Raw genomic sequence first — 24465 nt, forward strand, 5'->3', positions numbered from 1 at the left:
ATAATGTGCATGCGTTGTTCCACATGTATTTCCGGTTGGGATCGGGTAACAAGGCGTCTGCAATGTCTGTTAATGCTATCGTCTAAATTATATCAGACTGCCCAGACCTGCTCCAGACTAGTAAGGAATCTCCTGAGAGGACCATGGTGGATAACAGGTATGCCACGGCTCTAGTAATCGGTTCGGTTCTGAGCCTGCTGGCCGCGGTCTACCTCTCCGCGGCTGTGGGAACCCAGCACTGGTTCCAGTACAGCAGCCCCCCCGCCAATCGGACCACCAATGTGTCTCGGCTCAGAGAGGACTTTCTGAGGAGCGGCTTCAATGAGAAAAACCACACGGACATCATGTTCCACCTGAACGGCTCTCTGGGGTTGTGGTGGAGGTGCATCCAGGTGCCTCGAGAGTCAGGTGAGGCTCCATGAAGCCCAGGTATCACTCACTGCTATAGAGCTTATAATATTGCACACAAACATGTCTCATTAGAATAACGTTTGAGTTTTAATTTAAATGGTAGAATTTTAGAAATATTGAAACAGGGCAACTTGAGAAGAAAATATGTAAAGTATAATGATTAAAACAGTCCCTTTTTCGTACAAAATCAGCCCTCTAAAATCTAAATTAACTCTAATAAAGCGTTTCAATGTCCTTGTGAGTCATGTAAAATGATTGGCACATACATTGATGTTTGTAATATTTTCCTAGTTCTGTGTGTTTTATAATTTTCTGTTTTTTTTAATCAAAGATATTTTAATTTTGTAAAGTACTTTGTGTAACGACAACTCTCAGCTGCAGAGGATGTGAACAGGTGAACAGGTAGACGGGCGGGGGAGGGGCTTTGGCTTCAAACTCTGTCAGATGGAAACAAGGGCGTCAGATAAGACGCAGCCAGCTTGCACTGCGGAAGTTGAAGCAGAGACTTTCTCTGTGATGATTTTATGAACTCAAACATGGAAACGTGATTACCAAATAGAACTCTTCAAAATAATAAACTTGATCTCTCCACATTCTGTGTCTACCATGCATTGATGTAAATAGACATCGCTCCATGCAGCGATCAGACCATAACTTTAGCTCCGCCCACACGCGACCGCTGTATCATCCTTTAAAGAGCACAATTTCTTAGAGGAGGGGTGTTGCACACCCCCAACAGGTTCTAATGACAGAGCCTATTATCGTCTCTGCCTGGTGCGTACATGGAGCTTCAGTAAATAAGACTCCAACAGGCACACAGCCTAACGTAATCCGTTATTATATATTCATGAGAAAAACCTGCCGAACCCTAAAACCGCCCAAATTACGCATACCCGCCCGAAGCCATTTTTACCCGCAAATTTAGAACCAAAACCGCCCAATTGGGTGGAAAACCGCCCAATCTGGCAACACTGAGTGTAAAGGGGGCAGTTTTGTCAATTCGAGGGCAGTGTTCAGGGGTGTTTTGTCACTTGGGGGGCGGAAACCTTTCTGGTTGTTCTGATTGGCTGAAATCTGCTGGTCAAATCCGACGAGGCAGCGAGATCACAACTGTCTTTTAGGGCAAGTGTCAAACTCGAGGCCCGGGGGGCAAATGTGGCCCGCCATGTCATTTTATGTGGCCCGCGAGAGCATAAAAATTTTTAATTTCTTGAAATAAAAATTTTCTTTAGTTGATTACATATTATTTATGTGTAGTTGCTGTAATTAGTTAATGTTTGTAGGTCTTATGTGTATATGCAGACAAAATGTTACATGTGTAGTAATACATGTTCTTTCTAGCTCAGTTTTATGTTATTTTTCTTTATTTACTTGGACAATTTGATCCTTCATTAATGGAGTTATGTGGGTTTTAATAAGCTGACAAAATTTAAAAGGATTTATGCTAGAGTAACAAGCAAATATATGTTTTCTATGCAACTGTAATTGTCACTTTAAAAGTTATAATAAATAATTAGTTATTTAACATTAAGGATTAGTTACATTTACTTTTCATTACATTTTGTTACATGTACAAGTTATATTTGGCCCTTTGAGGACAGCCCCTATGTTGATGTGACCCACCGTGAAAATGAAAACATACCACTAAAACATGCACACTAGTGTGTGTTTGAAAAAGCCAGCAAGCGAAAACTGAGCGATGAAATGCCAAATTCTGTATAAATAAAGTTTGATTTGATTTTAAGAGGGCAACATTCAGGAATTCAGCTTTAAACTACGAATGAGGAAAGCATTGCTTTACAGATTTTAGGAAGGCAATTTAATGTAAAGTTTTGGATCAATTTCTTTTTACCACTGTCTGAATCTCTGAGGGCGCCTACGAAAATAGATTTGAAATATTTTACAAGTTTTTGTACTTCTTTATTTGTTAAAGTGCTATGGTTGGAATAGGATTTGATTTTTCTGTTTTTGACCCTAGATCACACCTTTGAAACAAAGTGTGAGCCCTTCAGCTTAAACCAGCAGTTCATGCCAAAGTACAAAAATCTTGACGCCAATGCTGAGGAGGACTTGCTGAGAACATGTAAGTTATCTGCAGATGACTGCACACAGTTACAGCACATGCAAGTTAGGTAGAATGTTGTTATTTAGGTTTTTGGAATTATTTATACTAGGAACTGAAAATATGTAAATGGCCTGAGGATCTGCTCATTCTCTAGCTTTTTATTGCTTTGCTTTTCTTTTCTTTTGATGACTGCCATGTTCTACTGATTGCAAACCACAGAAGTTTAAACTGGATCTGGCTGCAGATACTTTTGAATTTTGGGTTCTCTGTGTGTGTGCAGACCTGTGGAGGTGTCAGTTTCTCCTTCCCTTGGTCTCACTGGCTCTGGTCCTCCTTGGTGGCCTTGTAGGGGTCTGTGCCTGCCTCTGCCGTAGCTTCACTCCAACCTTGGTTGTGGGCGTTCTACATTTTCTTGCAGGTGAGTAAAATGCCTCCCTAAATCTAATTTGTATTTTACAGGCCACAGAAAAGGCTTAAAGTCCTTCTTGGGTAATAAAAATATATACACTACATAGATTTTTATTAAGGTTGTCGATCATTACTTTGGTGGCGATTCGAATCACTAATCAACATCCACAGATCACAGATCAAATCACGACTCTGACATATTTTCGCATCATTAAGGCGCCACTGTACTATAAAGCGCAGTCTTAACTAGGGGTCTATTTCTGTACTTAACTTGTATCCAAAGAGTACCGTATTATAAGGTGCCAAAAGGGTAAAGAAGCAAAACGGTGAGTTCAGTTGAGCTTTATTCCACTATTCCACAATCCACTTCTTTTTAATCGATCTTCTCCAACAAATCCATCAAAATTCTCATCGTCTGTGTCTAATTAAATAACTGCGCAGTTTCTGAATTAAACATGTCGGTTCCCTCTCATTGTTGTCAGACCTAGACTTGTTGCCAGGCGGCTGTTCAGCAATGATGCCGCCTTCAGCAAAAGCTCAGACAACAGTTACAGCAGAAAATTTAGCCCAGGCATCTACAATCCATTCACATCTGGAGATGCTGTTTCCCAATCTTAGTAAAAGTGTGTGCACCGTCTGCCATCCATCGCTCACACGAACAAAGGCGTGCACTCCACTTTTCCTCCTGTGGCACCGGGAACCTTTCTTTTAAGGCCTAAAGGCCCGTACACACCGGGACGAATTTCGCCGGCTATTTTCGCCGACGTTTAACGCCTCGTGACTAAACAAAGGGCACCAATGAGAGTGTGCACACAGACGCGAAAAAACGCCACGCGTCAAAGCGTCAAAAAAAAAAAAACGCCTCGGGTTCGTTTTTTTTTTTTTGACGCCTCGCGTCGAAATCTATTCGACCAATGAGAATGGCGCTTTTGCACACGTGTCTGGAGCTTCTGAAGTTACAGTAAAACACAACTTGGGGGCGCTCAAACACAAAACTGCCTTGCTGAGCACACATACCAGCGAAGAAGATGGACGCCAAGTAGTGTCTACACAGCCGCGAAGAAATAATGACGGACATTCTAAAATATCCCTGAACCAAGCACCAGTTGGAGCTACTGGTGCTTAAAATATTCATGTTTTCTTTGTTTGATTCTGACAAGCGCATAAATACTTGCTCTCTTCTTCTGAGTGAAAAGCGACTTTAAGAAGCGTAAAGTTGCGCGGCGCCAACTTGTGTACAGGAGTATTTCTGTTTTACATTAAGCGCCATCTAATGTCAGGGAATGAAATTGCATGTTCACTCGGCTCATCGTCAGCGAAAATCGCCTGGGTGTGAACACAAAAAACGTGGCGAAAAACGCTGGCGAATAACGCCCGGCGAATATTCGTCCCGGTGTGTACGGGCCTTAAAGGGGACCTCGCAGAGTGGGATCGAACACCAACTAGGTAGGTCTGAATCCAAGTCACACGCACAGAGTCACTTGCAGCAAACACACTAGAAAAACATCTGCGTAAAGTCTGGATCTTTGCGCAGAGCGCGCCACGGAGCCATGCGGTGGGGAGAGCAGATTTACTGGAGTGCTCAAAATCAGACGTGTGCTCCATCGTAGTTGTTGCCTGTGCTGGGGAAAATCCGTCAATTTCAGAATATGACTTAGTAACATGATCCTTCGGAAGTAACAGACAAAAGAATGCTGTCAGACAAATCATCCTCATATTTGTGCGTGCGTAATGCTGCAGGCCGGGAGCAGCTTGTGCTCTGAGATGCTGTGTAAACCGTTTACTGTAGTAAACTCTTTATGTTTAGGTTGCACTAAGGTGGGTTTCTGCAGCACCTCCAGATGTGGTGCACATTTACCTCCAAACACATCGTTCCCCAGAAGCACAGCTACCCATTTTAATATTAACGTTGTACAAACTGCCATGGGGGAAAATTCCAGATATTAATTTAGATTTCAGGTTTTCTAGGTGTACGGCTGATTTAAAAAAAAAAAGAAGAAATAAAAGGTTTTTAAATGTGCCTTATAGTGCGTACAAAATGGTATTCTTTTTTTTTTCTCTTTTTTTTTTCTCTTAACTTGTTCTGTCCAACAGCTTAGCAAACAGATTAGAGCTGAAGGCTTTTTGTGTTGGACAGGTTTTACTATCACAAAAAGAGGTTATATAGCTTCGAGAAACTAGAGTGTAGCTTTGTATAAACTCCTTTTTGTTGTATTAGTTTTTATTTATTTGTTACATTTAGTGTGTGTGGGGAGGGAGAGGGGAGAATGTGAGGGGAGGGTGGAAGAGTGTAAAAGGAAGAGGTGAAAAGGTGGGGGATACAAGCACTAATTTGAATAAGTTATTATTTTAAGCTGTTACAATTCTACCAGATCTGCCGGAAAGAAAAATGTTGCATCAAAGGTGAAAATCTGACACTAAGATGAGTGAAAAAAAAAAAATGAAAAAAATCTGTCCATCAATACGCTGTGGGTAAGGAGGAGGGATGAAGCAGACAGGGAGCAGTGTGCACGTGCACGTGGGGGTGGAGAGACATGCTTGCTGCCGACGTGAACCGTGTGTTCATAAGGGGAACCAGATCCTACCCAGCCAGACCAGCCAGACCAGGAGAGGGGAGGAGAGCCCCCCAGGCCAGGAGCCCCCCGAGCATCCGTACAAAATGGTATTTATCATCAATCATCAATCACCTCTATTACGGACCAAACAGGAAATATCACTCATGACCCGGTCAAAATTAATAACGCATTTGAAAACTTTTATAAAAACCTGTACACACCACAGATCAATCCGTCAGAGCAAAGTATTGACTCATTTCTTAACAATGTAAACCTACCCAGGTTAAATGAAGATCAAATAACAAACTTAGACTCTCCGTTCTCGTTGTCTGAACTTCATGAAGCTCTGTTACTTATGCCTAATGGTAAAGCACCAGGGCCTGACGGCTTTCCTGCTGAGTTTTATAAAGAATTCTGGGAACAGCTGGCACCAACGTTTTATGAAACGGTCACATCTATCAATGAAAGCCAATCAATGCCACCTAACATGAACTCAGCCAACATAATTCTTCTTCTAAAACCAGACAAAGATCCCAATAGTCCTTCAAGCTATCGCCCTATTTCTCTAATCAATGCAGATGTAAAAATTATCTGCAAAGCACTAGCACAGAGAATAGAAAAAATCACTCCTCACATAATTCACTTCGACCAAACTGGATTCATCAAAGGCAGACACTCGGATGATAATGTCCGTAGACTAGTTAATATAATAGACTTTGCCACCATTAACAACCAGGAAATGACCATACTATCACTGGATGCTGAAAAAGCTTTTGACAGAGTAAACTGGAAGTTCCTTATTGCTGCCCTCCATAAGTTTGGTTTTGGAGAAGCATTCATCAAATGGATCAAAATATTATATCACAACCCCAATGCATCAGTTAGAACTAATAAACAGACTTCCAACAGGTTTTTTCTTGGAAGAGGAACCAGACAGGGTTGCCCACTCTCTCCTTCTCTTTTTGCTATATTTATTGAGCCTCTAGCTGTAGCAATAAGACAGAATGAGAGCATTAAAGGAATTAAAACCAAACACAGCCATCATAAAATTAGTCTCTATGCAGATGACATATTACTGTTTTTAAGTAATTTACATTCTGTAAATGAAACGGCAACAATCATTAATGAATTCTCCTCTATATCAGACTATTCCATTAATTGGAATAAGTCTGTTTTATTACCACTGAACAATAATGCGGAGCAAAGACTCACAATACCAGTTAAATCAGGAAATATAAAATATCTAGGTATCAATTTTTCCCCCAAACTATCAGAACTGGTGCAGCTAAACTACACCCCATTACTGAAAAACATACAGGACGATCTAACACGCTGGACCAACCTGCCTCTGTCCCTTATGGGCAAGGTAGCCATGGTAAAAATGAAAATCTTACCCAAAGTTAATTATCTCTTTTCAATGATTCCCACACAACCGCCACTAAAATGGTTCAAAACATTAGACTCATCCATATCAAGCTTTTTATGGAACAATAAACCTGCAAGAATTAGTCTAAAAACTTTAAAATCTGCAAAAAGCTGTGCAGGATTAGAATTACCCAATTTCCACAAATACTTTCTTGCAAATAGATTACAATACATCTTAAAATGGTTAAAAAATAATCCAGAAACCAACTCATGGTTAGACTTGGAACAGGCGTTATGTGGAAAGATCAACCTGTCAGATCTTCCATTTATTAGCCAAACAGTTAAAAAACAGGATTGTTTCAAAAGTATTAATATAAACGCCACTTTAACAGCCTGGTGGGAATTTCTCAAAATATCAAAATCATCAATTCAACCGTGCAAAATGACACCCATCTGGAACAACCCAGACATCCTCATAAACAAAAAAATTATCCACTTCCCAGCTTGGCAAGCAGGGGGCATAAAACATCTAGAGGATATAATTATTGATAGAAAATTCATAACTCCCCAGGAACTTCAAGACAAACATGGAATAAATAACTTCTTGGAATATCAGCAACTTAAATCAAGTATTACTAAAAAATTTAAATACAGAGACAACGATTTAAAGCTACCAGATGTAGTTACCACTCTGATCAATTTCTCAATGAATAAAACTCTCTCCAAAATATACAAACTTTTATGTAATTTAGATAATAACATTTCACTTCCGACAACAAAATGGGATGCGGATTTGAGCATCAGCACAGATGAAAGCTTTTGGTCAGAACTTTGTCTAAACACCTTTAAACTGACAAAAAGTCCAAATCTGCAGCTAATCCATTTTAAAACCCTTCACAGAATTTACTACACTGGACAGAGGATGTTCAAGATGGGTCTCAGCAACTCAGACATTTGTCAGCACTGTGACAGTAATCTACCCGACAATTACATGCATGCACTGTGGTTCTGCACACCTGTCCAGGCTCTCTGGCAGCAGGTATGTGCCGATCTATCAGTCTGGCTTAAGGTTTCAATCACAGCTTCACCGTCACTTTGTGTGCTTGGTGACATGAGTGCCATCGATGTAGAAGGAGGATTAGGCTCTATTATTTTCATAACTCTTTGCATTGCTAAAAAAACTATTTTAATAAATTGGAAAAGCAAGAAAAATATAAATATAAGTCAACACAGAAATCTGCTGCTTGATCAGATCAGCTTGGAAAAAATGTCAGCCCAAGGTTCAAGTAACTTTGAAAGAATTCGGTCTCTCTGGTCTCCCATAGCTGACTCCATGACTTAGGGGATGGGGGGGCCTGGTCGTCGCTGCTCCTTGCCCTTCTGCCGTGGGCCGGGGTGGGGGCCGGGGCCTCCGGTGCCTGGCGGGGGGTGGTGGGGGCTCCGTTGGTCGGGGGGTCGGGTCCGGCGCCGGGGTGGGGCGGGCTGGGGCGCTGCGTGGTCCTCTGGGCTTGGGTGTGGGGGTGCGTGGTGGGGGGGTGGGGTGGTGTTCTGGCTTGGCTTGGGGGGGTGGTCCCTTTGCCTGTGCTGGGGGGGGTTGGCGGGGGGGCGCTGCTCAAGGGGGGGGCCCAGCGGTGCTGGATGGGCTTCCCATCTACGCCTGGGGCTGGGATCAGCCCTTCCCTGGCTCTGGGGCGGGACGGGACAACCCTCTTGGGGCCCCCGGGCGCTCTGGGTGTCATCCGCTTCGGCTGCGGGGTCTGGGGGTGGGGGGGGTCTTGTCGGCCCTGTCCTGTGGGGGGGCATTCTGGGGGAGGGGGGGGCCACTATTGGTACGGGGCAGGGGGGGTTGACGGGTCGGAGTCTCCGCTGAGGCCATCGGCGGTTTCCCCGGCCGGTTGGCTGCCTCGGTCCCGTCGAGGCCTGACCAGAGCTCTTCTAGGGCCGGCGTTTGGGGGTGGGGGCCTGGGCTTGCTCCGGGGGGGGGCCGGCGCTTTCTGGCTCCTCTCCCTCTGTGTGGGGTGGGTGGTGCTGGGCTTGGGGTGTCGGCGCCTCCGGGGGTGGGGCCCCTGGGCTGGGTGGGCCTGGCCCCCTTGCTGGGGGGGGGGGGGCAGGGGACAGCTGTTTGACCACCGGGGGACAGTCTACCAGCTGTCCCCAACTTACCCCCTTCCTCATATAACCTCATAATAGGGTGAGGGGGTGGGGGGCTTAGCCTGCGATGAGCCTTGGGGGGGGGGGGGTTTACTAGGCAGTGGCCCCCCCTCCTATGGTTGCCGTATGGAGTGGGCCCCCCCTCTTTCAGTTTTATTTGCACCTTAGACATGTAGGGCCCTTGGTAGGGGGGGTGCTTGGACATCACTGCCAGCAAGCAGCAGATGTCCTCCTAGCACCCTACCCGCCAATTTTAACCGCACCTTAGACATTTAGGGCCCCTTGGTGGGGAGGGTGAGGGGACATCACTGTGAGTAATCAGGAGATGTCCCCTGAGTGCAGACGCTTTTTCCCCTGCTCCTGCCGCTTCCTGCTTTATTTGCTTTTTAATCATTTAATTAATCATTTTTAATTATTTTACTTCATCCACAACTCCTGGAATATCAGACTGGTCCTTTTTTGTGACTTCCACCTATACAAATCAATATTTTTACGTCTGACAAGCCAGCGACATGTCCGGAAGAGGAAGAAAAACAAACTCCCACTGTGAATGCTGTCGGATCTACCAACAAGAAATAAAAGAGCTACAAACACGGATATTTACTTTGGAAACTGAAAATGGACTTCACAAGACCCTTCCAGTAACATCGGGTGGTAAGAAGCCTGCTCTTACTACAAATGAGATGAATAACAGTGACATAGACCTGAGTGATGTTGTGTCCTTTCCGAAACTTTGTGCGGAGGAACTCTGTGTTAAGCCAAAGCGTAAAGATGACAGAACATCCGAAATAAAGCTCACAAACAGATTTTTACCCCTAACACAATGTGATGTTAAAGAAAGTGAAATTGGACCACAGAATAGGAGTTATAATGTTGGAAACAAAGCACAGGCAGAAAGAAAATCTGTGCCAAACGTCAAGGTCAGAGATACGCTGCTGCTTGGAGATGGCGCTATCAGTGGAGTCAGCCACAGAAGAATGCAAACTTTATGTTGCCCAAGTTCTACTGTTCCAGTGATTACAGGACTCTTATCTAAAGTCTTGCACCAAGGAGTCAAACGAATAATCATCCATGTAGGTGCTGTCGATATCAAAAAAGAACAATCTGAACGTTTGAAAAAATACTTCATCAAGTTATTTGAAGAGATTGACAAAGTAGAGGTTGAAGCCTTCATCAGTGGACCTCTTCCTAACATCGATGGGGTGTCACTCAAGTTCAGCCGTCTGTTTCAGCTGAACAATTGGCTCTTCAGAGAGTGTGCTTCCAGAGGATTCTATTACATTGAGAACTTCAATACATTCTGGAAACGAAAGGACCTATTCATGGGAAGAGGCCCACACCTGAACAGAGGTGGAGCAAGAGAGTTAGTGAAGAACCTCCTCCACGCTCTGGGGCAAAGAGGCCAAGGCCCTGAAAAGGCAGTAAGGAAGGACCGAGCCAGTGTCCCAGGAACCACAGCACAACGGCAACAACAACAACAACTACCTCCACCACCACCATCGGTCAAAGACTTGGATCCGGCAGCACCAGCACCACAACCACCTCCATCTAAGGACTCAGCTGCTCCAGCATCACAACAACCACCGCCAGCTAAGGACCCAACCGCAGAACCACAACAACAACCACCAGATTTGGCCCCAGAAATACCACCGTCTGACCAGCTGTGGGCGCCCCCTGCTACATCTACTCCCAGTGAAGACTCACTTTCCTTTTCGTCCCCCCCACTTTCACCCATGGCCCTACCTAGCCATTTTGATAGCCTCATTAAGTCAGGAATTAAGATGGCTCCCCTAACACCTGTGAGCCTCACACCACATAGGAGCTCTCCTACCCCTCCAGCACTCCCTCCTTATCCTTCACCCAAAGTCCCTCCAACACGTCCTTCATCCAAAGCCCCTCCAACACGCCCCCTCCATCGTTCACCCAAATCCCGTCCAGCTCCCGCTCCTCCTGGTCCAACACCCAAACTACCCTCAACTCGACCTCCCCTGCGTGCCTCTAGACGTGCTATCCCCCAGAGCTAGGATGAAACGGGCCCCCAGTGTCCTAGGAAAGGTTATGTCAAACTGGGGCCCTGTGATGAACAGCTTCCTTCTGGTGCTATACCTGTAGTTGCACCACGTAGAATGCAAAAAGGGGCAGTTAGACTGTCCAATCAAAGAAATCTAGTTCATATCCCCAGCAAGAAGGTTTCGACCAGTCCCAAGGAAACTAATCTCAAACTTGCTGCACTCAATGTCAGATCTTTATGCAACAAATCATTTTTAATCAATAATCTTATCTCTTCTTTTAATCTTGATTTTATGTTTTTAACTGAAACATGGCTTGACAAAAACACAGGAAACATAGTTCTAGTCGAATCAACTCCCCCCAACTACAAACATGTATCGGAAATACGAGAAAATAAAAAGGATGGAGGCGTTTCTGCACTGTTTAGAGATAATATTGCAACCCGCAGACTATCATTTGGTGTGTTTTCATCATTTGAGTATGTGTCCTTTAAGATTGAGTTAAAACAAACTCCTCCCTTACTCTGCATAGTCATGTACAAACCTCCTCAGCACAGCCAAAGTTTCATTGATGATTTCACTGAAATGCTCTCTGTTGTGTGCACAGACTTTGATGGTCTAGTCATTACAGGTGATTTTAATGTTCATGTTGATAATGTTAATGACAGAAATGCAAAAGACCTCAATGCTGTCCTTGAAACCTTTGATTTAAATTAGCATGTAAATTGCCCCACCCACAGCAGAGGGCACACTCTGGACCTGCTCATCACAAAGGGGGTTAATATTTACAATGTCAGTGTGGTTGATGTCGCCCTCTCTGATCATTTCTGTGTATTCTTTGACCTGTCTGTTACTCCCAAACCACCGCCTGGCCCTGCAGTTGTCCAAAGGAGACAAATAAATGAGAGCACTAGGGCACAGTTTGTAGAAATGATAAACCCTGAAAACGCCTCTGGTGCCAATGTTGATGAAATGCTGAATTCTGTTACTTCTAGCATCTTGAATGTTCTGGATGCCATTGCCCCTATGAAGGTTAAATTGAGAAAACATAGACAGAAAGCTCCCTGGAGGAACGATGATCTAGTCAGGGCACAGAAACAACAGTGCCGCAGAGCTGAGCGAAAGTGGCGCAAGTCAAAACTCCAGGTTCATTATGAAATGTATAAGGGGGAGTTGTACGCTTACAACCAGATCTTATGCAGAACAAGGGAAAGGTACTTCTCTGAAATCATTGGAAGTTGCAGCAACAACTCTCGTGTCCTGTTCACAACAGTAAACAGATTAACTAACCCTCCAACCCAGCTACCAATAGAACTGGTTTGCACACCTAAATGTAATGAGTTTGCTGTATTTTTTAATGACAAGGTTCAGGGCATTAAAAAAGCCATCAACTCCACAACACATATAACTATCGAACGGCCACCTACTCACTCTAAGCTGACTCACTTTGTACCTGTCACTGACCAAACTGTCCAAGAGACCATCACCCGTCTGAGCTCGTCTACATGCTGCCTTGATGTGTTACCCACTAGATTTCTAAAGTCTGTCCTGAACAGTGTGTTGCCATCAATTACTCAAATAGTTAACATGTCTCTTCAATCTGGAATATTTCCAGAGGCATTAAAAACTGCAGTCATTAAACCTCTCCTGAAGAAAAACGGTCTTGATCCCACTGTACTGAATAATTACAGACCTATCTCTAATCTGCCATTTTTAGGAAAAGTCCTTGAAAAAGTTGTCTACCAACAGCTCACTGATTTTCTCTTATTAAACAATTCATTTGATGTTTTCCAGTCAGGTTTTAGACCCCATCATAGCACAGAAACTGCTCTTATCAAGGTAACCAACGACATCCGCCTGAACACTGATGATGGCAAAGTCTCTGTCTTAATCCTGCTAGACCTGAGTGCTGCCTTTGATACTGTTGATCATGGGATCCTTTTGCACAGACTCCAAGACTGGGTTGGCATCTCTGGATCTGCCCTAAGTTGGCTCAAGTCTTATCTAGAAGACAGGAAATATTTTGTTGAAATTGGGAGTTGTGTCTCAGACTACATGGCCTTGACTTGTGGTGTGCCCCAGGGATCGATCCTGGGACCCCTTCTGTTCAACCTCTACATGCTGCCACTAGGGCAGTTAATACGCAGTAATAACATATCTTATCACAACTATGCAGATGATACTCAGATCTATGTGTCACTGACAACAGGTGAATATGGGCCGGTGGATTCACTCAGCCACTGCCTCCAACAGATCAGTGCGTGGATGCAGAACAACTTTCTCCAGCTAAACTCAAACAAGACCGAAGTTATTATTTTTGGCCCACAGAAACAAAGAGAAAGTCTCAGCAGCTACCTTCATTCTCTGTCTCTTAAACCCTCAAATCAAGTCAGAAATCTAGGGGTAATCATGGACTCTGACCTGAACTTTAACAGCCATATCAAGTCAGTAACATCAGCGGCATTTTATCATCTGAAAAACATTGCCAAAATCAAAAACATAGTGTCAAAGCCAGACCTGGAGATACTTATTCATGCATTTGTCTCCAGTAGGTTAGACTACTGTAACGGCCTGCTCACCGGCCTCTCCAAACGAGCTGTAAAACAGCTTCAGTACATCCAGAATTCTGCTGCTCGAGTCCTGACCAGAACCAGGAAGTATGATCACATTAGTCCTGTGCTCAGGTCTCTGCACTGGCTCCCTGTACCTGAAAGAATAGACTTCAAAGCAGCTCTGCTTGTGTACAAGTCTCTCCATGGCCGAGCACCAAAGTACATCTCTGACATGTTAGTGCCATATGAACCATCTCGTACTCTGAGGACCTCAGGGACCAGCCTCCTGTTGATTCCCAGAGTCAGAACTAAACAAGGGGAATCAGCGTTTCAATATTCTGCAGCTAAAATCTGGAACAGCCTCCCTGAAGTCGTAAGACAGGCCTCTTCTGTGCTCATGTTCAAATCTAGACTTAAAACATTTCTGTTTAGCCGTGTATATGACTGAAAGGTCCTATCTGCACTTTTCTTTCCTTTCCTTCCTTTATTTTTAAATCAGTTTTCAAAAAAAATTTTTCTTTTCTTTTAAAGTAAATTTTATGTTGATTATTTCTATGATGTATTGTGATTTTAATGCATTTTTCTGTTTTGTGAAGCACCTTGAATTACTTTGTGTATGAATTGTGCTATACAAATAAACTTGCCTTGCCTTGCCTTGCCTTAGTGCCCTACCCGCCAATTTTAACTGCACCCCCCTTAGTACACACACCCCTCCCCCCTCAATATATACATCCCAACATAAACACACACACACGCACACACACACCCTCTTAAACACACATACACGCACACACATTTTGCAAGGAAGGTGGGACCTGGGACCATCTGTCCCCTGCCTCTTCCCTGGTGGGGGGTACGGGCCCCTTTGCAACGGCGGCCGTGTCCCCGGGGTGCCGGCTTCCTGGGCCCGGCGGTGCTCTCTCCGCGCGGTGGGGGGGTTCACATTACATATGAGCCGGGGGTGTTGGTGTCCCTGGGGGGTGGGTTCTGGTCCTTGCTCCTGAGCGCTGGGCCCCGCCAAATTTCCAACTGTGGCCGAGCTTGGTCGGGCCATATTTACAACACCCCTTGTGGGCCCTCTTTTTTCCCCGGGGTTCCCCCCTCCTGGGCGGGGGCGGCGGGCCCCTGCCTTGCTCCTCCCTGGACCAACCGTGGGCCGGGCGGATGGCTGCCTGGAGTGCGGAGCGGGTCTCCCTTGGGGGGTCCTGGCTCGTACCTGGGGTTGGGGCGGGGAGATGCCCAGAACTCCTGGGTGGTGATGGGGTGCTCGTCTGGGGCTGTGGGCGTCCCTCTCCGGTGGGGCCCTTTGTTGGGTTCTCCCGGCGCGGCGGGGGGGCTGTTCTCCTGGTTGGGCTGGGGCGGCCCTCTCTTTCCCTCCGTGCCTCCCTGCTCTCTGGCTCTGGGGGCCTTGCGGCGGTCCTGCTGGCCCTGGCCTGGGTGGCGGGCTTGGTCGCCCGGGCGGCGGTTGTTCCCTGCCGGTTTCCGTGTGGCGTTGGGGGGATTCCGGCTGCCGCTGCTGCTGCGGTGGGGGTCTTGGGGTGGGGATGGCTGGGCGCTCTCCCTCCTTCTTTACACATTCCACCATCCATTTTAGAAGAACATGAGCACTCACCTGACCACGGGTGTTGGCTCACCTTTGCACTGGCGGTTTGCGTGACTGAATGACTGAAATGTTTCACACTAGTTGGTTTTAAGGCATAAGTATGCGTGTGAGCACTATCTGTTTTGTGTACATGTCGACAGATGGACATTTTTGCAGCTAGCAGGTGTGTTTGACACTTGGGTGTGTGTGTGGACAGGCTCCGCCCTTTTTGTACTGCATTTGAGCCTTACCATGGTGATTAACAACCAGTAAACTTGTTGCTTTATGCTGCTTCATGGTCTTATCCCCCTTCCCCTCCTACTATCACCCTCCTCCCCCCCCCCCCTCTCTAACATCCCTCTCTCTTCTTCCCCTCTTTCCTTTTCCGTCCGGTCCAACACCAAAGATCTTCAAACATGTTTGAAATTAATAAAGTTTGGCCTAAATTACAAAAGGGGTTTATTCAGACATACCTTTGGTTCGTCTGAAGATTAATAACCCCTCTTGTTAAAGTAAAATATGTCCAACACAAGAGGCCCTCAGCTCTCATCTGTTTGCCCAGCTGTTGGACAGGACAAGTAAAAAAAAAAAAAAAAAAAATAGTATTTAATATATTACGCTTGAATGGTTGCTAGTGGCTGGATGGCTCAGTTGGCTGCGTGTAGGACTGACACATGGGAAACCAGGGGGGCGATGAGCTGAATCCAGTGGGGGTCCTTGGGTAAGACTCTGCAAGCTACTGCTGAACTATGGAGCCACAAGGGGGCCCAAGTCTGGGTCCCTCTGTGCCATTCCCCAGCCCGGATAAATTACAGGGTTGTGTCAAGAAGGGCGTCCGGTTTAAAAAAATCTCAGCCAAACAACCCGTGCGACTCATGGAAAGCCGTTTCACTGTGACGACCCCCGAAGGAATAGCCCGAAAGGTGAACAATATGTTTGAATGGTTGCTTTTAATTGGATGTATGAAAATTAAAATATATATTTAAACACCATCACAAGGGTTTAGAAAGAAATAAAGGATTTTTATCACTTTTAAAAATGTCACATTAAACAGTTTTTCTGCCAACTTCCCAGTTAACTTCAGCAGTAAACAAAACATAAACATCATCACTCTGGATCATTTTACAGCACATCCTGAAAATGTTGTTCACCCGTCCGCATGGTTTGGCTGACTACAGTAAATAAAGATAGTAAATGAGGAAACAGCGACAATGAAATAAAAATTACTGCAACACCTAGAAACGCTCAAAGTCCTTCCATCTAATCTGTTTCCAACAGAAATGTCTTAGAAAACGACTTATTTTCCTCTTCAGTGGAAATACCAGAAGTCTCCCCCACGTTATATCAATGTCCAGCACAGGGGTTGGGGACCTATGGCTGTGTTTTTCAACCAGTGTGGCGTGGGAGATGGTCAGGTGTGGCGTGTTAAATTGCCCTCATTAACTGATCTAAAAACATTTTCCATCTCCAAGATATCAGCTCTGTGGTCATCCAAACAGGCCCTGATAAAACACTGAGTAGTTAGGAATATGAAAGATCATAAAATACATTTTTCTTTGTGTTTATTTGATTCTATTAAAGACATTTTGATAAGAATGACGGTACCGCGATTTAGTCGTAGCTTCAAATGTTTTCGGAAAAGTCCCGCCCCTTTAACTCTCCACCAATCATTCATGGAGGCTTAATCACACGTCATCAGTCTGACCAATCAGAAGTGGTTAAAATCTTCACTTCCTTGTTCTGATTCTGCTCATAAAGTCTCTCAGTTCCACCATAAATATCAGCTAAAGCTCGTCTTTAGCGGTGTAGCTTCCCACAGAATCCGGTATCAGACCGTGGAACAAGTGAACAATTAATGAAGCTCAGAGACGTTAGTCTTTCTGTGTTCTGCAGCTGTTTGCACTACATCTCCCATGATGCATTGGGTTAAAGTGACAGCGTCTCAGCGCACAATGAGCCTTTCTTTGTTAAACGTCTTGTAACAACAATCAACCAACATCAAACAGTTTTTAAATCTTCTAACTTTACTTTAATTACATCTTTTAGAAAAAAAGGCTGCAACGTCCAGCTTTTTCTGGCACAATGATCACAAAAATGCACGTGAGATTGTGGAGTGGCTGTAGATCAATACAAACTGTGAGGGCCAATCAGCATCTCTGCTTGATGCGTTCAATGAACTCCGGAACTTAGAACGCGACCCAACAGCCACTCAGTCTGCTACAATAACAATGTTATTAAAAATAATCCCCAGACTTATTGAACTCTAACAGTGTTGAAATTACATAAAATGCACACATTCACTTGTATTTTAGTTTCAAATATATTGTTTGGCTCTCACGAAATTACATTTAAACTACATTTAAAAATATGTGGTATTTATGGCTTTCACATCCTTTTTTCTTTATTTCCCATTGACTACTATATTTAAAAAAAAAATTGGTTGTTCAGAAGTTATTTCGGTATAATTTTATTTTCCTCTCATGTTTTCATCTTTGAAAAACACTAGTTTTACTTTGCAAATGAGACTTTCACTGACACTTTATTTACTTCCAATGACAGGAGCACATTCGGTTAGTTAAATTTATTGACCTAAACCATTCTGCATTTTAGAGTAATAATTCAATTGCCATATAGTGTATTTTTGATTATACACTACTATGTTTGGGAAGATCGCACATAAGCGATCTTGGACTTTACAAATATTCGTACTTGTTTTTTCTGTATTATAGTATCTGAGTATTCAGATTCTCGTTGCAGCCCTACTTTTTAATGTGGTTGTTTTTGTTGTTTTTTTTTAAATGTTAAAGCTGTCTCACACACCTAGATGTGTGAAATTAGTTATCCGCTTTTGATCCATCCCCTGGGGGAGCGGTGAGCTACAGACACAGCCACGCTCGGGAAACATTTGGTGGTTTAATCGCTCAATCCAACTCTTTCATGCTGAGTGTCAAGCACAGGGTCCCATTGGGTCCCATTTTTAGAGTCTTTGGTATGACTCTGCAGTGGATTTGAACCTTCCGATCTCTTGGCATACACTCTACCACAGGGCCACTGAGCTGGTTGTATTGTTTCAAGACTATTAAAAGTCTGACTTTTAGAGATATTTTCTGCAAAGTCTAAATGTCAGTAAACATGATTAGGGTTTACTCTGGGTTTTGCTTTCTATGTGTTGAACTTCTTAATTAATCATGCATCATCTACTCTGTTTTATGGGTCTTCAAATGTAAAATCCTTGGACAAACGGTTAGCCGTATAACTATTAAAGACAGATTATAAACAGCTGTTTTTTTATTTATTTATTGCAAACTACCTACCCTGCTGTTACCCTCCTCTCTGCTCCTCAGGTCTTTGCACTCTTGGCAGCGTCTGCTGTTTCCGGGCAGGGGTTGATTTGCTGGACTACTACCACCCGCCTCCCAAAGGAGTGAAGGGCTCTGTGGGCTGGTCTCTCTACCTCGCCCTCATTTCCTTCCCTCTGCAGATGATGGCAGCAGCTCTGTTCCTGTGGGCCGCCAAGAGCCACCGCAAGAACTACACCCGCATGATGGCATATAGAGTCGCATGAACGCGTCTGAAAATGAAAGCTAACTTCATTGGAATGGATTCTAAATGAGATTATTGGGTGTAACTATTAGTCTTCTAACAGTTGAAAGTTGTTACAGAGTACTGTTGACTAAAGGGATGAAATACTTGCAGCTAAATCCTCACAAGTGCTCAGACTTTAGTTCTTTAGTCACTTTTGCTTTTCCAATTTCTGAACGACAAGTTAGCAAAGGTTGTTTATTTCTGGTTTTATTGCCTGAGTTTTAAAATCATACTTTGATTTAAATGTATTGCTTTTTCTTTGCCTTCTTTTACATTGCCAATGCTTCCAAAGCTGCTCATCATACAGTCCTTAACTCCTTTCACTTGTTAAAAAAAGATTAAATGGGGGGGAGATAAAAAGCCTTGTGTTGCCAAAAAAAGATAAAACGCACTTGGAGTTATCCATGTCTTTGTAGCTATCCTTATCAGAAAAAAGACGGCTTGCGCCTTTTAGGCATCGATTTTGATTCTAATTTTGCATATTTAAATGAAAAGGCCTTTGCTCTGCATGCCTTTGTAGCTGACCTTTCCATCAGCTGTGGTAGTTGTTGGTTGCAGTCTGTGGTTTATGCTGACTAAATGTCATGAAATGTCACTCACTAAAAATGGAACCACTTACCTTTTTTTTTTTTTAATTCTCACTGTTATGACAAATTTATTGTGTAACGATTTCTTTGCTTCCATTCAAGGAAACCTGTGACTTTCATTCCAAAACTACACAGCTGAGATTTTTTATGACAAACGCCTGAATGTTTTTATTTGGGAAATCTGCTTTGTGTTAGTATTTAGTTTTGTGCATTGTTAAGAAAAAAAAAACATTATAAAGTAACAGGGTTGTCATTTTCAGTGATTTCTTTTTTTTTAATTGTAAATTGTTTAAATTCAAAGATTATTCTAAGAAAGCATTTGAAACAAAAAAATTAACGTCTTTGATGTGTGGTCTAGGTTGAGTCACACATGTGACCAACTTTTGTACATGATGTGTTGCCTGAAGCACATTGTCGTATTTCAATGTAAAATTTTTCTGACTTCCTTGTTTTTTCTTTTAGCAGAAAAGCAGACAGAGCCTTAAACTTTGACCGTAGAAGCAATAGACAGAATAAAAACATTAAGACAGTTTATTTCATTTAGTCATTGTCTTCTGTAAAAGTTGACATTTATTTTGGCAAAAAAATGTTTGTTTTTTTCGATCAGAAGTCCCTCTTTTATAAAATAAATTGTTTTCAAAAATTAACAGACGATGTTGGAGAATATAAATTGCATCAAGTTGTCCCATTGGTTAAATATATATCTAACTAGATATGTCTTAGTTTAATCATTGATTTATTGCAGAACTGTGTCAAAGGGATTACATTAATCCCCAGCTGTGATTACAGCATATAAATTCGTACATTTTGTTACTTGAAATGCAATATTTTTATGATCCTCTTCATCTTTGGTCTTCTGTTCTCCTAATTTTTCTCCACGCTCACTGATGGGAGGAGGAAGGTGGTCTTCAGGGCTAACTGGAAAGCCACCTTCTTCTCGTAGTAGGCGCATTCATTAATGAAGAAAGGGTAGACGTCTTCTCCATCGTGTTTTACCGTTTCTCCAGAAAATGACAGGAATAAAGGATCCCCTGAGCGTAGAAGATGAAAATCTTTGTCCTGGACAAAGAAGAAAAACAAAATATATGTGAAAACACTTTCTGAATGGTAACATTTAACACAAAATAAGGCAAAAGGCAGATTATAGCTGTAATAACCAAAATAAAAGATGTAAAAACCAGCTTGGGTTCACCAAGCCTTAAAATTTTGATTTAAAGCATCTGGATATAGATAAAGAACTGGCTAGATTACAAGTAATTTTATTTTTTCTTCAGAGCAATAATAAAAAAAAAAATTCCCAAAAGTAATTCTGAAAATAACTTTAGTTATACTCATTTAGTGTCATCTTGAGTGTCATTCCTAGCACTTTGTGAGAAATTGATTCTTTTTTTTTTCTGATTGTTTAATGTACCTGCAGCTCTGGGTGGATGGCAGCAGTTATTTCACCAGAAGAGTCTCTTGGATAATCAATGCTTTTTACAAATGTGTATGCTTCCACCTCGCCTCCCTCAAACCTACGTCCTGTTGGAAGAAAGGAGATGAAATATTTTTGTAGATGCATCTCTCTGAATAAGGTTTACACAAATCTTTTCAAGGAAAACCATTTATTACTATTACTAAGATGGAATTAAGAAAAAAAAACATTTAAATGTAAATAGTTTGGAGCACTGCACATTACATTAAACTTATAATAAATTCTTCCCTCAAAATAACTTTTGAGCTAAAATTAATATTGTGTGCACTCAAATTAGCATTTTGAGGGCAAAAATTAGCATTTTATGCGTATTTTGTGAGCACACATTTACATTTATTAATATTTTGTTGTATTTTATCAAATCAAACTTTATAAAAAGAAGCGCTTCTCATACATTGCATAACTCAAAGCACTTAAACATTTAGAACAAAAAAACCCCCACAATATTACAATAAAAACCCAAACCACTCTTCGCCCCACCTACCCTCCGTTAACACATATGACCCATAACAGCTCACACAATGAATACTAATAAAAGTAACTAATAAAAGAATGTTAAGGCTTGGCTCTGCTGTGAGGAAACAGTATTTGGGAATCTCTTCATACCAGGAGCCACCTCGGCCGTAGGAACACCGCCACAGTGCCCATCCAGACCAGGAAAGCAACAGGGTCCACTTTATAGCTGTGAGCCGTCAAAGTTAAACTATCTGCCCCAGCAACGGCGATAACCGCGGTAACAACCACCGACCAAGCCGGTAAGCTCTTTCAGAAAAAATCCCCACAAGAAACACTGAGGCTAAAATTATGATAAGATGCTGAAATTAAAGACATAAGATGATTATAAAAACACAAAATTGAGAATAAGATTAAATACACAAAAATTATATACTAAAACTAATAGAATAAATAAGCAGATAAGATCAGCTAAAAGCGAAATTAAAAAGGTGGGTCTTGAGCCTCTTCCTAAAAACCTCTGCAGTCTCTGCAGCCCTGAGGTTCTCTGGCAGGCTGTTCCAGAGGCGAGGACCGTAGAACGAAGCCTCACCATAAGTTTTGGTCCTCACCTTAGGGACAACTAAAATGCCAGTGCTGGACGACGTGATTCAAATTTCAGTTTTGTCCTGGTTGAGCTGTAAGAAGTTTTCTGCCATCCACAACTTTATATCTAAAATACAATTTAAAGGAGTGTTAACAGGTTGAAGGTCACCAGGAGACATGGCGTTGTAAAGCTGTGTTTCATTAGCATAGCTGTGAAAGTCAACGCCGTGTAATCTGATGAGATCTCCAAGAGACAACATATACCAGTTAAAAAGTGTAGGACCTAAAATCAACCCTTGGGGAACCCCACAGCGTATTTCATGGATTCTTGAAGAGCATGTATCCATACTTACATAAAAGTGTCGATAGTAACAAATTAGCAGTCGGAATAAAAGATACTAAAATATTATTTGTGCACACAAAATACCAATTTGTTCCCACAAAACACTACAAAAGGCATATTTATGCACACAAAATTAGCTAATTCTGGCCCAATATATGCTCATTTGTGTGCACAAAATAATACTTTGTGCCTGCATAATGATAATTTTAGCCCATAAATGATTAACTTTAGGGGACATTTTTTTTTTTTTGTAATGTCATGTTCCAGGTTCCGAGCACAGAAAACAAAAAGTAGAAAAAAGAAAAATTTCACAATAAAGAGAAAAGAAGAATTAAACAAAACAAAAAACCCTCCTCGGGTGATTAAAAATTGCACTTAAAATTGGTTTACCCCTCCTCTTTTCCTCAAGTCACTAGAAATACCAAACTCATAAAAGCAGATTAAATAAGATTAAACATGGTTTTAATAGCACATAATGTAGACATGAAGCACTGATATCCAGAGCCAGCTTCTTACCAGCATTGAACTCCTGAATGAACTCCAAAGTGAGATCCACAGCCTTTTTTGCCACGTTAAAGATGTCAGCTCTCAGAACCCCATGGGGCTGAGGGCCGACCTCTATAGCTGCAAACAAAAAGAAAAAATGCTATCTATTGTATCTATTGTGAAAATAAAATGGCATTGAAGCTTGTGCGTCAATATCTTAAATAGTTACCAAAGCCGTGCTTGCCCACCGCCTCCAGAGAATAAGCATCAGAGAGGGGTATATCCAGCTGAATTGCTCTGACCGGCACAGAGGAAATCTTATTCTAGTGCAAAGAAATGAAAAAAAAAAACAACTCTTTTTTATCACATCTGCTCATGTAAATCTACATCCAGGACTTTAAGATATGCAAAAAATAAACGTTTTTTCCTTGTTTTTACAAATGTTGGAAAGCTTATTTGCACAGCTGACACCGCTGAGTAGTTGGTAGGTCGGGATGAGGTTAGCCACCCACCATGGTTACTGCAGCCAACCCTTACCGAGCACAAAGCAAGTTATAAAAAATATACCATCAACACTTAGGCATGACAGAAACTTCACAAATGGTCGGTAAAATGTGTGACTTACATGGGCCTTTATAAACTGCTAAACCGTTGTATGGGCCTCTCCAATGAAGAAATCTACTTTTTGAGTTATTTTTCTGTGATTTGGCCTAGTATGACAGTATATTAATATTATTATTGAAAAAAACTAAAAAGGACATCACAAGTCTTTTGAAACCTTTTCATGCTTGTGGTTCTACAGAACATTTTTATTGGGGGGGTCAGAAAACATTGGAAGGGTGGCAAATGAGAACAGCAGAGTGGAAATGAAATTAAAGTATCAAAAATACAAATTTCAAAAGGATTCATTATTGTTATTAATATATAACATTTTAAGATGACTGTTTTTGTTATTATTGCAATGTATTGTTATTAAGAAGCTTGTACTGATGATTTCTTACAGCTCCCCTTGGCCCCCTCTAGCTCCACCTCTGCCAGGATTTCTTTTTATCCTTTCATGGTTTCATTCATTTTAATAATTGTTTATTTGGATATTTATCAGGTTCCATGTAGATAGCTGGAAATACCAGTTAATTTGTTGCAGCTTCATTTGTCATATCAAACATTGGTGTCATAATTATTGTAGAAGTTGCCAAATTTAAATGATGAGAGTTTGTACCTGGATGTATTTTAATATGTGCAGGGTTAGCCAGTCTAGAGAGTAGAAGATGAGGCACAGCCCCATGTTGGCAGTTGTGTTGTGAAGATCTACCAGCAGATCCACAGCCTCTTTGCCTCCTTTGGGTCCCAGCTGAGTATTCAGCTCTTGCGCTCGCCTCAGTTCATAGGGCATTGAGTTTGTCACAGGCGATCTGGAGACCAAACAAAATCCTACTTTACTGCTTAAGAATGCATGTCACTCAAAAAGGATATTCTTATCATTACTTTAGCTTGTGTTGACTGTAGTTTCTACTAAAAGAAACAGTTTTTACCTGAGTAAGGCATCAGTGAAGCAGCGATTGAGATCCATGTCTGCATATCTTCTGCAAACGTCCACAGCTCGAGGATTCGTGAGGACAGGTGTTATGGAGAAAGATCTGGCAGCATTCTCTTTTTTCTTCTGCATTTCTCTTACAATGTACACGCCAGTCATCTCATTACCGTGGGTGCCACCACAGATGGCAACCCTGGACAACGGAGGGAAAGACGCATGCTCCATCTGTGTGCAGGAAGACAAATCATTAGGAAGTGAGATGTGGAGAAGCACGAAAACCTCAGAAGTTCAGACTCTGACCTGAAAAATGGGCTGGAGAG

At 42.5% G+C, this 24465-nt stretch overlaps 2 protein-coding genes across 2 annotated transcripts in view; one reads left to right on the forward strand and one right to left on the reverse strand.

Moving 5' to 3' along the window:
* LOC144990306 (claudin domain-containing protein 1-like) lies at positions 1-19917 on the forward strand. Its single transcript, XM_078943461.1, has 4 exons — positions 1-408; positions 2390-2494; positions 2757-2894; positions 18443-19917. Exons 1-4 carry the CDS (start codon positions 144-146, stop codon positions 18661-18663), a joined length of 729 nt encoding a protein of 242 aa, XP_078799587.1. The 5' UTR covers positions 1-143; the 3' UTR covers positions 18664-19917.
* The window catches only part of LOC144990305 (N-acyl-aromatic-L-amino acid amidohydrolase (carboxylate-forming) B-like), an 8484-nt gene continuing 3802 nt past the window's right edge, over positions 19784-24465 (reverse strand). The window contains exons 3-8 of the mRNA XM_078943460.1: positions 24144-24370; positions 23831-24023; positions 22841-22934; positions 22642-22749; positions 20682-20791; positions 19784-20329 (exon numbers count right to left, since the gene is read on the reverse strand). Of these exons, the coding sequence (XP_078799586.1) occupies positions 20135-20329; positions 20682-20791; positions 22642-22749; positions 22841-22934; positions 23831-24023; positions 24144-24370 (927 nt within the window). The 3' untranslated portion in view covers positions 19784-20134. The remainder of the gene's footprint in view (positions 20330-20681; positions 20792-22641; positions 22750-22840; positions 22935-23830; positions 24024-24143; positions 24371-24465) is intronic.

This window comes from Oryzias latipes, assembly GCF_053564925.1.
Source record: "Oryzias latipes strain Hd-rR chromosome 1 unlocalized genomic scaffold, Olatipes_Hd-rR_3.1 chr1_Y".
Taxonomy (NCBI): domain Eukaryota; kingdom Metazoa; phylum Chordata; class Actinopteri; order Beloniformes; family Adrianichthyidae; genus Oryzias; species Oryzias latipes.